The sequence below is a fragment of the Aedes aegypti genome, chromosome 3 (assembly GCF_002204515.2).
Source record: "Aedes aegypti strain LVP_AGWG chromosome 3, AaegL5.0 Primary Assembly, whole genome shotgun sequence".
NCBI lineage: Eukaryota > Metazoa > Arthropoda > Insecta > Diptera > Culicidae > Aedes > Aedes aegypti.
The window spans coordinates 334,468,963-334,484,795 of NC_035109.1; the positions used below are offsets into that span (position 1 = coordinate 334,468,963).

Sequence of the window (15,833 nt, forward strand, 5' to 3'; positions counted from 1 at the left end):
ATAATGGCCACTTCCACCAGTGAACCGGTCGGAACAACCCAGTATATGGCGAAGTCATCCAAAAACGATCGAACTACTTTTGTTTGGATTTACTTTGCTAAATCATGAAGTTGATTTGTCACAAGCCATGGACTCGAAATTATAGTGGTTACTGATTCTTCAAGTGGGATTATTTCAGTACTCTTCGTAATGCATCCAAAATTACGGTGAATTTCTAATCGATGAAGGCGGTTCAAAAAAATTGTGATTTACCTTGAAAATTCAACTGAAATTCATTGAAAAACGAATGGGAAATAATATAATGATATTGAAAATTTCAATCAAATTTGACGTCAGACTCGCATGAATGACGAATGCATCCCGATAATACTAACGCATAAAACAGGTTGTGTTCTACATGGGATGTAAAGCCAAGGTAAGAAAATGTTCAAAACGGTTTCCCAAACACCAGCTCATTCAAAACTGACAACTGAATATTCTGTTCAAGATTAGCGCAGCGAATTGTATAGTGTGACAGTTATGCGTAGAAATACAGTAGTGGGACAGTTATGCGTGGAAATTCAACAATGGGACAAATTGACTTGGCTTGCTTTTCATTGAGTTTCCGAACAAAGTTAATTTTTGGTTAGTGTTTTCTAAAACTACACGTAAAAATAAACTGTTTGATGGCAAAAAGTCAAAATGCACAAAAAGTAACATGGGACAATTATGCGTATAACGGCAGAGAAATTTTCTTCCATAATCCGCTAGCAAGAAAATTTTCTTTTCTTCGAAGAAAATACGCGCCGAAATTCGCCTACTGATTAGGAGAAATTTTCTTTGAAAAAGATATTCATTTAGTCCTAAATTTCATGTGACCCTAAAATACCCTATTCATGATTTCCAACTCCTCTTTGAGACGTTACATAATTTGTGGGTGTCCCCTTCCATACTGCTTTCACTTTCTGCATTGTGCACTGATCTACATATCGAAGAAAACATACACAAACCGAAATGAGCCATGCAGCCCACTTATTTGCAGGAAAATTCGCCGAGATGCAACACCACCATCCATCATGATCATCGTCATCATCCGCGTTCCGCGTGGTTTCTGCACTGCATCCCGACCAGAATCACATAACAAAATGATACATAACACATTTCTATCATCAGCAGATACAAGTACCATAGGTTGATGTAATTTTGTTAACAGGATGACTTTGTTCTTAACTTGTCGTATTTTTTTTGCATCACATTTACAATAACAAACACAAATACCAAATTATCGCTTGTAGGGGGTGTTGATGTTCGTAAGGTCGAATGTTATTTACAGAAAATATACAATGCAATTTTTTAATGCAATGCTTCTACTCTCTGGCTTTACGTCCCAACTGGGACAAAACCTGCTTCCTTAGCTCAGTATTCTTATGAGCACTTCCACAGTTGATAACTGAGAGCTATCTTTTCCAATTGACCATTTTTCATGTGTATATCGTGTGGCAGGTACGAAGATACTCTATGCCCTGGAAAATCGAGAAGATATCCAACCCGAAAAGATCCACGACCAGTGGGATTCGAACCCACCACTCTCAGCTTGGTCTTGCTGAATTGCTGTGCGTTTTCCGCTACGGCTAGCTGGGCCCCAACTGGTGGCAAAAACAAACCCTATCAGGGAAACACATTCCGTTATAATCTTGCTCGTTCCGTCTGGTCGGGATTCGTGCGGTATGCAACAATAACATGGTTTGGCTTTTTGCAAACTGGCTTGAAAAGAAACTGAATGAACGGTAGTAGGTGAAGGAGAAAAATTTCATCAGTCACAGCGTGATCACGGGTGGAGCTGCTACGTACATATGTTGTATCGCTCCATGCCCTAGATTCTCGCTGATGAGGGGGCGTCCATGTGGAAAACGTCACCGATTACGACTTGGCGCACGTTTTCGCAGAGGCTGTAGTTCGGTTTGGGTTCGATCTTCACTCAGGGGATCGGTGCCATTTTTAAAAATTGATGTCTGTCGGTCAATCGTATTACGGCTGTGAGTTGGCAGTTTCTCAGATCCAAAAAGTGGCGTCAAAAGTAAAATCGTTTCTTCCCAGAGCTGTCAGCGGCGTGTGCACTGAATGGCGCGAATCTGATCATCATCGTTATGGCTTTGGGCGCGTATCTCGTTCAATTCGCAATAAAAGAAATGGGAATTCGGTCATTTTGCAGTTTGTTGTGGCACCGAGTAATAAATGTTCTTTCGCTAGTGTGCAAAAATGTATCAGGTGTGAAAATAAGGCAATAGAAAAAGAAGAGGCGTACGTGAGTTTCGTCTCGTGCAGAGATCAGAATGAGGCTCGGAAAATTATCCGTTGGTGATACTGCGTATCTGGTAGGGTTGATGCTCTTAATGTAACAGTTAATCAATGTTACTAGAGTATCCATTTCCCGGCCATTTTGCTCGTCCCGGGATTCGGGACAAAAATCTATGCTTGTCCCGGGAAACCCCGGGATCCCGGGAAATATCAAATTTTCAATAAAACTAGCATTTCGGTTGAAATGGAAGTACAAATTTAACATTTTTTTTTTAATAAAATAAACAGATACCTAATGTAACTTCTTAAAATAATATGTTAATTATAGCAAATCACATTTCAGACAAGACTTTCTTATTCTGATGAAGTACCCTAACAAAAATCAAAACTTAGCTTGACTAATTACGGGTTTGCTATAGATTTTTCAAATTCTCTATAACACTTATGAATGGAGGTATGATAAAAACTTGAGCCATAATTTTAAAGCAATTTGCTTCAAACATTTGAAAAGTCATAAAAACTTTAGAACAAAAGAAACGGTTAAAGATCATCGATGGTAATGTAGATCATGCTAAAAGTTAATTATTGAAAATTATTGTCTGAAGTTTACTGCCGTGAATCATAAGTCGGCCCCATCTGCATTAAGTCAAAATTAAGTTGATATCAGTTTTCATTATATCTTCTAATTGTCTTTCAACTGCACTAACGAGAAATCACTTTTTGTTCAGAAAAATTAGGAATCGTGTATAACACAAACATGAATCATTATTTGGTCATCTCTATATATATATTTTTTTTTGGAAAGGTGACGGAGGGAAAAGCATTTTTTTTTCCAAATATTTGTATGAAAAACGAGATTGGAAACTTCAATTTTCTCAATGCCTACTTTTTACTGACTTGCGATTTGCGACAGTTTAGGGGTACTTTCAAATTTGTTATCTCAGCATAGGCTTAAAGAAACGTCTAAAGTTGAAATGGAAAGCATGAAAACTTTGCAACTAGACAAATAAAAATATGTGTTTCTTGCTTGGTAAATTGATCTTTTCGTGAAAATAACTACTCGCATACCGTCGGACAGGGCTACTTTTGATTCCAGGGGCTACTTTGGACACTCACCTTTTATATTTATTACCAGCGTAAATATTGATCTGAGCAATTTTGTGTCTTCAGCACTTTTATTAACCAATATATGCTCTACCACTAGGCATGATTTTTTTCTTGGAACAACATCAACAATAACAAGATAAAAAAGAAAACATTTAAAAAAAGCTCGAATATTCACAAGGTATAAAACATTGGCTATACAAACATTGTTTGAATTTTACCCATGTCGTGGAAACTTATTGGGAGCATCACAAAACTATCGAATCGTCATGTTTCATGAAAATCTTGTGATTTGTTTTGCTTAAAATTGTTTTTTAATTAAAATAATTGATCAAAGGTCTTATTTTTGCGAGTTTTATTCTATTTTAATATTTTGGTTTGTGTATTTTACAACATAACAAAAAAATAAAATAAATGTTTGTAAAAGTGAATAGACATAAAACACACATATTTCAATACGTACCAATGCCAAATTTACAATATAATCTCTAAAAAACTATTATTCGTCATATTTTACATGAATTTGTAGAAACAGAACAGTTGCATCTTTCAAATGCTTAAATTAAACTACTCTTAAGCCAGCTCTAAACTGCTAAGAAGCTAAAAGCATATTACAAAAGCAAACTTACTTCTTTACGATCTTGCTAAACTTTACTTCATAGATTGTGTTTTTAATGAAAATTACTTAATGGCATTAAATTAGTTACCGGTATTGATGTGATCCTTCAACATATCGTTCATATAACAGTAAGAATAGAAAAAAAAGAGTTTTTGTACATAACTCATTTACTATCGCAGTACCTAGTAGTTACGTCGTTCGTTTATGTCAACTTGAAAATCAAACATTCGTAACTGATAGTTTCATTCAAGAGGAAGTTGAAAATTTAAGTTTCATACTGCAAATTGATAATAGTGAATGGCATGTTTCGTTGAAATTTGTTATATATGTGTAATTAATTCTAGCTTTGCAATTTCCTACATTAAGTTTATCAATGAAAAACGTTCAATAACATCACAGTGAACGACAATATATTCAATCAGTTTGAAAGTTATAAGGAAAAATCATTTCATAAGCAAATTGTAAAAATGTCCAAAGTAGCCCCTTTTTTGTCTTGAAGGACACACTTTTTTCGCTTTTCAAGCATTTTTGTTATTTCTTGATGGATTTGCCTCATATTTTGCACATTTGTTACGTACATATACAACTTAAATATAGGCAAAAATTATCAACATCTATCCATAATTCTAAGAGTTACAAATCCTCAAAGTTAAAGAATGTGGAAATAATGTCAAAAGAAGCCCCGTTTGACGGTATTCTCTTTTTCATTATGCTTTTATACTTTATCAAATAAGGTTGATAGTGAGGAAAAATGTCATTGTTTTTCATTGAAATTAAGTGGTTTTCATCAAATTCTACGTACATTTCGAGAATCCTGGGATTCCCGGGATGTCACAAATAAAATCCCGAGAAACGGGAAATCCCGAAATTTGTCAAATCCCGGGATGTCCCGGGATGGACACTCTAAATGTTACTGATAATTATGAAGGGAAGTTTTTCAGAAGTTTGAACAAAACTCCGGTGTTTGATTTAACAATGTTTGAATATACTCGCTCAAAAACGATTTCTGGAAAACGTGAACTGTCAAAAATACACCATAAAGGGTGTCCACTATGAAATTGCTCTAACTTTTTAACCGTTGGGTAGAATTTAATGAAAATTTGGGTGGATTTAGTTCATAGTGCATTATTTTTATCCTGCAAGTTTTAAAGTCCTGTGATCAAAACTCGCGGAAATGGAGTCGAAAGAACAGCTCGTGCGTGATAAAATCTTGCGCATTCATCACGAGAACAAGGATCTCTCGCATCGTTCCATCGCTAAAACGTTGGGAATCGCGAATTCCACGGTGTCGCGAGTGATTAAGCGGTTCGAGGAACGATTGACCACCGTAATATTCACTTCATACACAAGTAATTCAGGTATGATTCGCTTTATATCCAAATGATTCATGTCATGTGACACTTCATTTTTGAATGCATACTCACTAGCGCCACCAAGTGGCAAAATCGCGAACTAAAGTGTTCCCTTTCCGGATGTCCTTGAACCCCTGAGCAACTTTGCCGAAGACCCGAACTTTCTATCTCTTATGGATCACAAGCTAGAACTAGTTAAAAATGCTCAATTTTACATGCCACCTAGCGGCAAAATTGCGAACTAAACTGTTCGCTTTCCGGATGTCCTTGATCCCCTGAACAACTTTGCTGAAGATCGCTTCTTTGCAAGTCGAAAGGATCTCGAGATATAGCAATGTGAATTAACCTGTTTTGAGGTGATGCTAAACTTTTTGTGGGTGATTCATTATTCAGCTGAGTGTTGCAATACTTATTTCAGTGAGTCCGTATTCATGACGGGTAGTGAACATTGCGAGTGTATAAATATTCTACCGAACTAACCTATGATCTTATGCGACTTATGATAATAAATGTTGATTTGACAGCTGCTACGAATTGATTCGACTTACTTTGTACGAGTATACGGGACGGAGCAAAATGTACAAATGAACTCAGAAAAAAAGTGTTTTATGCGAGGAAACTCATCAATCTGACGATTTTATGCACTGTAATTTGCGGGTTTGATGTAATTAGTATGAATAAACGAGTTATAGCGTGAACTTTCATGCGATTTCTGGTTGTCTGGGAAGTGAAGGAAAAAGTATTCCGTACAACACCAAAAATCACAACCGCGTAGCTTGGCCCTTCAACCGAAACCCGAACGCATCCGTTCGGGATGTGGCTAAGAACCTGAACCTAAGCCGAAGTTTTGTCCAGAAGGCCAAAACTAAGGCTGGGCTTCGAACGTTCAAGGTACAAAAGGCCCCTAATCGCGACGAGAAGCAGAACAAGTCCGCCTAAACCCGTGCCAGGAAGTTGTACCTCAACATGCTGACGAAATTTGAATGCTGCATCATGGACGAAGAAACATATGTGAAGGCTGACTTCAAACAGATCCCCGGCAACCTGTTTTTCACGGCCAAGGATAAGTTCAGCGTTCCGGAGCATGTCCGCGGAGCAATGTTTCTTTTGATGTCAAATTTTTATTCCCTAGCATTCCTGTTAAAGAGGCCATAAGCCTATTAGAAGATTGGCTACTTATTCAATATGAGGGCACAGATTGGATAAAACAAGTACGTAATGTATGTATTAAATTAACTAAACTCTGCATGGAAGAGAACTATTTTTCCTTGAGAGATGAAACTTATAAACAGTTAAATGGAGCCCCAATGGGAAACCCCCTTTCTCCATTTTTAAGTGAGATATTTATGACAAATTTAGAGAAACTATTAGAAGATTAAAACCAGCTCCCTGAAATCTGGTGGAGATCCACATCCTCCGGGCACCTGGAATTTACTATAAAGTGGTCATGGCAGCCGGTGGTGCTGGAAATGCTTCGGAAAGCATAACCTTTGAAAATCATGAAGTTTGATGCCCATATTGATATGGTTCCAGATATGTTCCTAATTGACCACTTCCTCAGGGCACCTGGAACCTTCTATAGAGTGGTCTGTGCATCTAATGGCATAGCTCCGGCTAATATTTACATGATTGGAAATACAAACATGACTGATCATGCTTTCCGGAACCAGTTTTACGGAAATGGTCATACACTCCCGGGCAAAAGTTTGGGTTCACCCCCTCAAAAACATGCAAAAGTGTTCTGTCCATATCTCTGTGATTACACGTACAATTGAAACTCTTTGAGTCGCATTCGAAAGGTTATTCTTACTTCGTATGTATTTTTCCAAAAACATTTTTTGAATTTTATATAGTTAATTTTTACTTAAAGTTGTTACATTTTTCAAAAAACATACTCAAAAATCATATCTAATTTCCTCAGCATTGGATCGACTAAAATTTTATATTAAAGTGTCATTAGAATCGTAATCCTATATTCTTTGAAGAGACCCCACGAAATTTTGGCGGAAAAATCTGGTAAGTATTCAAAATCAATAAAACAGTCAGTCAAGTCATCGTGCAAAAGTTTGGGTTCACCCTGCAGTATAATGCAAATCGTGCAAAAGTTTGGGTTCACCGGAGCTGCACGCATATAATTTTTGTAATATTTCTGCCATTTTTCAACCGATGGCGCGCACATGATTGATTTGAGATTTCACAGATTTAAGTAACTTCAGGTGAACCCAAACTTTTGCACAATACACCATACTGAGAGGTGAACCCAAACTTTTGCACGATGGCTTGACTGACTGTTTCATTGATTTTAAATACTTTTCAGATTTTTCCGCAAAAATTTCGTGAGTGCTCTTTAAAGAATATAAGATTACGATTATAATGACACCTTGTTTTAAAATTTTGGTCGATCCAATGCTGAGGAAATTAGCTATGTTTTTTTCAGTGTTCTTTTTGAAAAATGTCACAACTTTAAGTAAAAATTTAGTAAACAAACTTCAAGAAATGTTTTTGGAAAAGTACATACGAAGTAAGAGTAACTCTTTGCCTTTCGAATGCGGCTTAGAGAGTTTCAATTGGACGTGTAATCACTGAGATATAGACTGAACACTTTTGCATGTTTTTTAGGGGGTGAACCCAAACTTATGCACGGGAGTGTATATCTCAAGATTTCCAACCAATCTTAATGCGTCCAGTGGTATTCAACTTCCTATTAGTTCTAGTTTCTAGGAAAAATGCAAACATCTATCTAACTTTACACCGCACAAAAAATACAAGCGACAGAAAAAATGACATTTGGACATGACCTCAGAAAATCTGGAACATCTCCGGTGTCCAGTGGTCAATATGTATGGCTAAGAAAGTTCCTAAAACTGGACCAAATTTGCCGTCGACTGCTTCCAGATGCATCCAATTTCATCCATTTTTAATAAAGTTATAAGCATTTGAATTTGGGCAAAATGTTGCCTATCTCAATCATTTTGCCTATCCCCTGTACTTATTGGAAAGGAACACTCATCACTTACATTTGAAATCTATAGAAAACCAACTAACACTCAACGTATTATTCCAAATACATCAAATCACTCACACCAACACAAAATGTCTTTCTTCAATCACATGATACATCGAATGCTAACAATCCACCTCAGTGAAACTGGTAGAAGATAGTAACTTAACTACATTTTTGAAACAGGTCAATTAAACGGTTACACAAGACAAAAGACGTTTGACAAAAGAACATGAGAACAATACATACAGATGTTCACTTACTACTCTGACACAAGAACAACCAATACTCAAACGTATAGCCATCAACTACAACGATGAAACAAAAAAGCTACGCCCAATCTTACGAAGGTTTGGGTTTGAGTTAGTTTTTACCAGTAGAAACAATTAACTCCAACCAACTCTCCTAGGTGCAACAAAAGTCCCAATTGACAGTTTATATAAATCAGGCGTTTACAAATTACATGCGACCACTGCAATAAAATTTACATAGGACAAACAAAACGGACTCTCAATACACGTTTTAAAGAGCACGTAGCAGAAGTTACTAAAGCACATAAAGACACAGAAAAAGTACATGTACACCATTTCAAAAGTTGCAGAACATATTTACAATGAACAACATTTCCTTAACACAAAAAAAAAATAAATTAAACTCTTACGACATATTTCAAATCCTTGGAAGCTTGACGTAGCGGAAGGTATAGAAATTTTTAAACAAAACAACAATAAATTACTAAACAAAGATCTAGGAAATGGGTACTCTTGGCTGTTTAAACTTATACCTAACCTTCGCACACACAATACACTAAAGAATATTAGTATGACACTTCATGTAAGAGCTGTTTTCATTTGAATCGTGAACATTTGTGGCTTTTTATACGAGTATTAAAATTGACACGATTTTAGCATTTTCGAAACACTTTAAAGCAATCTATCAACTGCTATCGATAGCTTGGATGCCAGTACTAGTTTCAAAAATACAAATCATAATTCTTTGGAACAGCATGCACAAATAATCAAGTTTTTTTTTCGAAAAAAAAACTATCAAAGTTACCCTTTTATACTTCAAATTCAAAATAACTCAAAAAGTAAATGACTTGATAGAATTTTGCCCCATAACAACATTTTCAATATTACCGAACGTTCTTTACATGCGTAGTCACAAGTAATGGGTGCCAGTAGTTATTTGAAACTATAAAACTTGCAACATTTGCAGTTTTAAATGAAATACTTAAAAAAATATCCAGGCAAATGATCAATGTTATCCCGGATTACGGTACCCAGTATGGTAAAGGTTAATACGTTTTTTGAACGATTGAGAGTAAAATGAGCATACCAAGTTATGCGCCATCCTCAAATTACGTAATACTGTAGGGGGAGGGAGGAGTAGGCTCAAACGTTACGGCTCATACAAAAATTTGTTTTTTTTTCATAAAGCTTTACGGAGTGGGGTTCAAAAAACTTTCAATTTTTGCGTTACGTAATAAATGGACGCCGACTAACAGTCGTTCTGAATTTCTAGGAAGGATCAAACGAAAAGCATATCTGAAGGCGGGACATAATTTATATACGATCCTCAAATTCCTTTCACTTCTTTCTTTTAGCTGGTGTGCAATCATCATTGACTTATTTTCGTTTTGTTTATTCCATTTTCGCCTTCCAGCGCTCAACAAAGCAACCAATTAATCCCACAAAAAGTGCATCACTAGAGCATCGATGTCCAAAGCACGATCCCTGCAGCAGCATCTCAACCGAAGAAGAAAAGTGCATTCAAGTGGAAATCCCTGCTGCCTCACCACAAAGTGAAGTGTGTCTTCGCAACGAACGCAACAGTTGAACCGAATTCCTGACGCGCTCTCGGGCAGCGTGGTTCGCATCGCTCTCGATTTCTGTCTCTCGATTCCGTGAGTGCTTACGCGCCTCCTGATCCAAACAATGACGCTGACGTGAGTGAGCACTGTGCACGCCGATGACGATAATGATGATGGTGATGACGATTTGAGCAGCGCACCGCGCCTAAAGCGACCAGACCTGCCGCCGTGTGGTTACCGCGTGTTGAAGAATTTCGCGAGTTCTGCGTCAGCGTTCGGCGCGAGCGGTTGTCAAGGCTCTCGGCAGCAGCAGCTTTTCGTGAATCAATTCGCCCGTTGGTTGCCACATTTGGGGGAGTCCCATCCCCACTCGGAGTCTGAGGCGCTGCTCCAGAAGGATTTCTGGTTTGCGAAATTCTTAGATCGTTCTTGACACTCGTCGCGGTCGGACGCGATCACGGAAGTGCACTGTGTAGTGTGGTGTCTGGGCGGTGCGAATTTGAGAAGTGAAAGAAGGACAAATTGGTTGGGCGATTGAAAGTTGAACCAACAGCGAAGTCTGTTGTGGCAGTTGAAGGACGTCAAGTTTTTTTAGTGGAACAGCAAGGTCCTTGAGAGTTTGTCTGGACGCCAACTTTGCAGAACGATGGCGGTTGATCATACACTGGAGGAGCTGATGGGAATGTTGGGTAAGTGATCGTAAAGTGGGTACTCGAAGAACTGCGGATTAAGTGGGACGAGCCCACTCTCGTGTTGGGATTTTCGATGATTGTTTTCGTGTAAAGCACCTCCACGTGAGCTGGGTACCGAAGTGTGAACCGTGTGCTGTGGACTGTAAATGACGATAATTGTGGAGCCAGAAGAAGTGCCCGCGCGTGGACAAAGTGATTAGAAAGTGAAATATATGGGGGGTTTAAGTGGCCGAGGTGAACTGGAGTCGAACGCACGGGCAGAGGATTGCGAATTTTAATGGACCCGGTTATTGTTATGTGAACTACTACAATGGGGGATTGTGTAATGACCTGGAAAGGACGTTGCTTATTAGCTTCTAGGTGAAAAGTGATTCAGGGTGATGTGGAGAAAAATGGCGTAACTGCTTATAATTTATTGGAAGAATAGTGAATTTAAAAACCATAAAAGAGTCAAATATGAGAAAACAGTAAGACGTCAATCCTTATAATAAACTTAACTGAAATTTGGGATCATGATTCGATGGAAATGCATTTGTATACCCCTATATATAATAAGTTTTCAATGCCGTTGTATTTTTAGTCATCTCTGAATTGATTCTTGTGACTTTTTTTTTGTTGTAGTCCGCGGCTACAAAGCAAAGCCATGCTGAAAACATGTCTGGGTACGATTCCCGGTCGGTCCAGAATCTTTTCGTTATGGAAATTTCCTTGACTTCCCAGGACATAGAGTAATCGTACTTGCCACACAATATACAAATGCGAAAAAGGCAACTTTGGCAAAGTAAGCTCTTAGTTAATAACTGTGCAAGTGTGCACTAAGTTGAGAAGCAGATACTGTCCCAGTGAAGACGTAATGCCATAAAGAAGAAGAAGAAGAAGACAAATTTTCCATTTCACAAACTGTTTCACGATTTTTACTGCACTATTGAACTTCATGAACCTAAATCATATCAAATAACTGAGCTGATTCTTGCTGAGGTTTGATCGATTTCTCAGGTTTTTTTCTAAACGATCATTCCAGGTTTGAGAGCGATGAGATTCTTTAAATCACAGTGGCCCTCTCCTATCCTTTGATGCAAACAAATCTAGAGTATACATTTTGGTTCAATTTTACGGATTGGTCCTTAGAAACCTTGTGTTGAATCTGAAATTCTCCCAGTGGTGTCTTTCCTGATAGTTGTTACGAAGTTTCTCCTGAAGTTCTCCAAGGTATTACTTCGAGAATATATCAAGAGTTCTAGAATGATTACAAGGGGTTAGCCAGAGAGCAGTGTAAAATAAAAAGTGTAATAAAGAAAATTTTTATATGAGTAAAAGGTTGAAGTTCTGAAAAAAGATCAAATGCTACTCTAAAAAATCTGTATCATAAAATTTGCTGCTTTTGACGAATTCCATGTTAAATCAGTCAGTCCTAGATCTTGACCATCTTGGAATTGCAGTAAATTTTGCACATGTTTTCGTTATGGTAGAACAAGTGTTTTCCATGGAAAAATTGATCATTTTGACTCAAGAATAACTTTTGAAAATGGCCTATAAGTTTTAACATGCAATATTGAAACTGTTGATTTTAGAGAAAAATGATTTTAGGAAAATTTGTTGCGAACCATTTGGACCACAAGAAAAAAATATACACTGAAAATATTTATTGATTTTTTCATGCTAAATTCAAAAATAAAACATAAATTTTTGAATAGCACAAAAACTATATTTTTATTATTGTTTATATATTCACCATGGAATCTTGATAAAAAACAGATGTTTAAGATAAAGTTTCATGATGGCGAAATTTTTAATACAAGAGTTTTTCTAAAAACAATTTTTGATCGATTTTCAAAATTTGGATTTTTTGTTAAATTAAACATGTTCTGATGATACAATAAGAATATTGAAATCATTCATGATCATAATGATCACCGCTGTTGAACCATTTTTGAATTATATCAAGTTAAATGCATAAAATGATTGTTGTAATAATAAAATAGGCCACATTCATAAGTTACTAGTGGTCCCGGCAAACTTCGTCTTGCCATCAAGTAGACTGTTTTAAAATCAAATGAAACTCCCCGTACAAAATGACAGTCCCGTTCACTAACGTTTTTCCGACTTACCCGTTCAATATTCTTTGCTTTTTATATACACCATCACGTCGGAACACTTTGGGATCCTTACTATGGAAGAATTATCAAAATCCGTTAGTCCGTTCTCAAGACATTTCGTGATATACAAACACCATTCCATTTTGATTTATATAGATTTGCAATTCTCAAGAACAATACATTTTCGAGAGTAAAGGCCATATTTTTCTCTACTTATTCATTTTTCATGACGGAGAATCGCGAATAACTAATTAAAATTGCCTATGTTATGATTTAATTAATATTTTTTTTGCATCAAACTTTACATAATTCGAAAATCACTGCTTCTAGAGAAGAGATCATGATAATTATGATTAAGAATGATATCAAGATTCTCATTGTTTCATCATAATGTATTTATTTTCACAACAATTGAAAATCGACCAAAAACTGTTCTTAGAAAAAACTTTTTGATTCCAAATTTCTCCATCATTGAAACTTTGTCCCACTTATAACTTAGAAAAAATATTAGAAAAGGGTTTTTGTGTAATTTAAAATTAAAGTTTATTTTTGAATTTTCATTAAAATAAACAAAATATTTTATTCAGTGTATATTTTTTCCAAATAAATGTGGCCCAGATAGCTCACTACAACTCTTTCATATATCATTTTTAATTTAAAACAACAGTTTCGGAATAAGATTTTTTCAAAAAAAAAGCATGCAATAAATTACGCGATTTTCAAAAGTTATTCTAGAGTCAAAATGATCGATTTTTCTATGGAATACACTTATTCTACCAAACCAAAAGCATGTACAAAATTTAATCCAAATCAAAGGTTATCAAGCCCGATTTTCATTTTATTTTTTGACTCATTCTGGATGGTCTTTTGAGCCCTCGAATTATTTTGTTTAATATGTGAATATCAACTATTCGACTTCATCTAAGAATATGTCAAGGAAAACCGTCAAAACTTTTTCCAAACATTCATCCACGAAGCTAGAGATTTCACAAAGTGCCAGTTCAATGGTTCTTCTGGACAAGAGTACGGACAGTATTTCTACAGGAGTCCGTATTACTGAAATTCTGGAAAAATAGTAAGTTTGAACTAACAAATATCTAAAAAAAAAGTTAAATGAATCAACTCGAAGGATTGATGAAAAAGTGAAAGTGAATAATCTTCGTGTTTTTTTCGAGGAATTAAGAAATTAATTCATGGAAAAATGTTTGTTTATATATATTTTAAATCAGTATTTTAAGGAATGATGTTCGCATAATTTCTTGAGGAATTCTATAAATGATCCTCATATGAATTTTAAGAAAATTTCTTGCAAATAGTTCTTGTAGGTATTCAAAAGTTAATTTTCAAAGAGTCCTTTGATTCTGGACAGAATCTTCAGCAAAATTATTGTAGTTTTTATAGGAGGAACCCTAAAAGAAAGACTTTAAGCTATTAAAAAGAAATATTTTGGCATTACTGAAGGTATATTTTCAAAATAATAAGGCGATATTCAAAACTGAAAAGCCAATAGATGGCTCTTTTTCAGTGGTAGTAAAAACGAAATCCTGAAGCAAAGAGAGCACCATGGAAGATGAACTCAACGCAAAAAGTTATGTATTCACTTTACACTTGATTTCTTATCACTACTTTTTTGATCTAGGTTCCTAATTGCAAGTAATTTACAATTATCATTATTTTCCATACGTTTTGACAGTTGTCCGACTACCATTCTTCCATGCGCTTGTGTTGTAAGTTTGAAAAAATTGAGAATCCAGCGTAGCGCGATCAGTGGGTGGAATAAAAACAACAGTGTCGTCGCTCGGCGGCCAGTGAAGGAAACTGAATGTTCGAAAGATTGTTACCTGTACTTTTTGCCGCTGGCACCAACTGTTAGCGGTTATGAACGAAATAAACAGTCGTTACCCTATTGTAATGAAAGCTTTCTCAATGAATTTTAAGACTAGTTTCCAATGCAATTTAGTAATTAGACTAAATTATTTGACTTTTTTTTTTTTTTTGAAAATGACTTTATTGATTACATTGCAGGGCTGGTAATGATTAAGTGCCTTGAATATAGGAACTTTAGAGACCTCTTGCTTAAAATTAGAGACTTGAGAAAGACCAGAAAGGAACCAAAAAATACAGGAGACAGAAAAACAAAACGTAACCTAATATGGGCCAGGAGATAAGAGTTTGATCCTTCATCATAGTATGAGGTCAGACATTTCTCTTTTTTTTTGTACTTCCTCGTGACATCACGACAGTATTAATGCTCGTTTTACTGTATGTGTTTTCCTTGTTGTTTTTTTTTCTAAGAATTTCGTGAAAATTTTGGTATTTTCCTAAAGATTTAGAGAATATTCCGTAGATTTCCCGTGGAATTCCTTAAAGAATTTTCCCAAAATTTCTTTCAAAAATTTTGTTTCAGTTTTCTCAAGAATGTAACTTGATTTTTCCCAAGAATAACCACAGAAATTACCTACAAAATTCCAACAGGATTTTTTTTTCCAAAGATTCTTTTAGATATTTTTCAAGACCTCCAAGATTTTATCCGGAGATCCTTCCATCGTTTTTTTTAATAAATCCTCTGAGATTAACGTTTAGAACATCTTTAAACAAGTAAGATCCCCTATTGTAATACCTGGAGAATTCGATTAAATGATTAGAAAAAAAATCTGTGGAAAAACTCCTAGTTAAGTCTTTGGAAAAAAAAATCGAGGTAATCCCTATAGAAACTGAAGGTTGTATCGCTGGAGCGCTCAAGGATTTCAAGGAGAATTTTCTGGAGGAAATTCACTAAGCATCCTTTGGAAAATCGCTGGATTTTTGTCTGGGAGAATGGGTAGAGGAATCAGTAGAAGAATTTCTAGACAGATGAAATCTCTGAAATTCTTCAAATA

The 15,833-nt window shown here is 35.9% G+C and overlaps 1 protein-coding gene across 2 annotated transcripts in view; it reads left to right on the top strand.

Annotated features, from left to right (window-relative positions):
• LOC5567207 (organic cation transporter protein) overlaps window positions 1-15,833 on the top strand; it is a 53,922-nt gene that overhangs the window by 21,311 nt on the left and 16,778 nt on the right. For both annotated transcript variants that reach the window (XM_021855007.1, XM_001651586.2), the window contains exon 2: window positions 10,019-10,855. In XM_021855007.1, coding sequence (XP_021710699.1) covers window positions 10,813-10,855 — 43 coding nt within the window. In that variant the 5' untranslated portion in view covers window positions 10,019-10,812. The remainder of the gene's footprint in view (window positions 1-10,018; window positions 10,856-15,833) is intronic.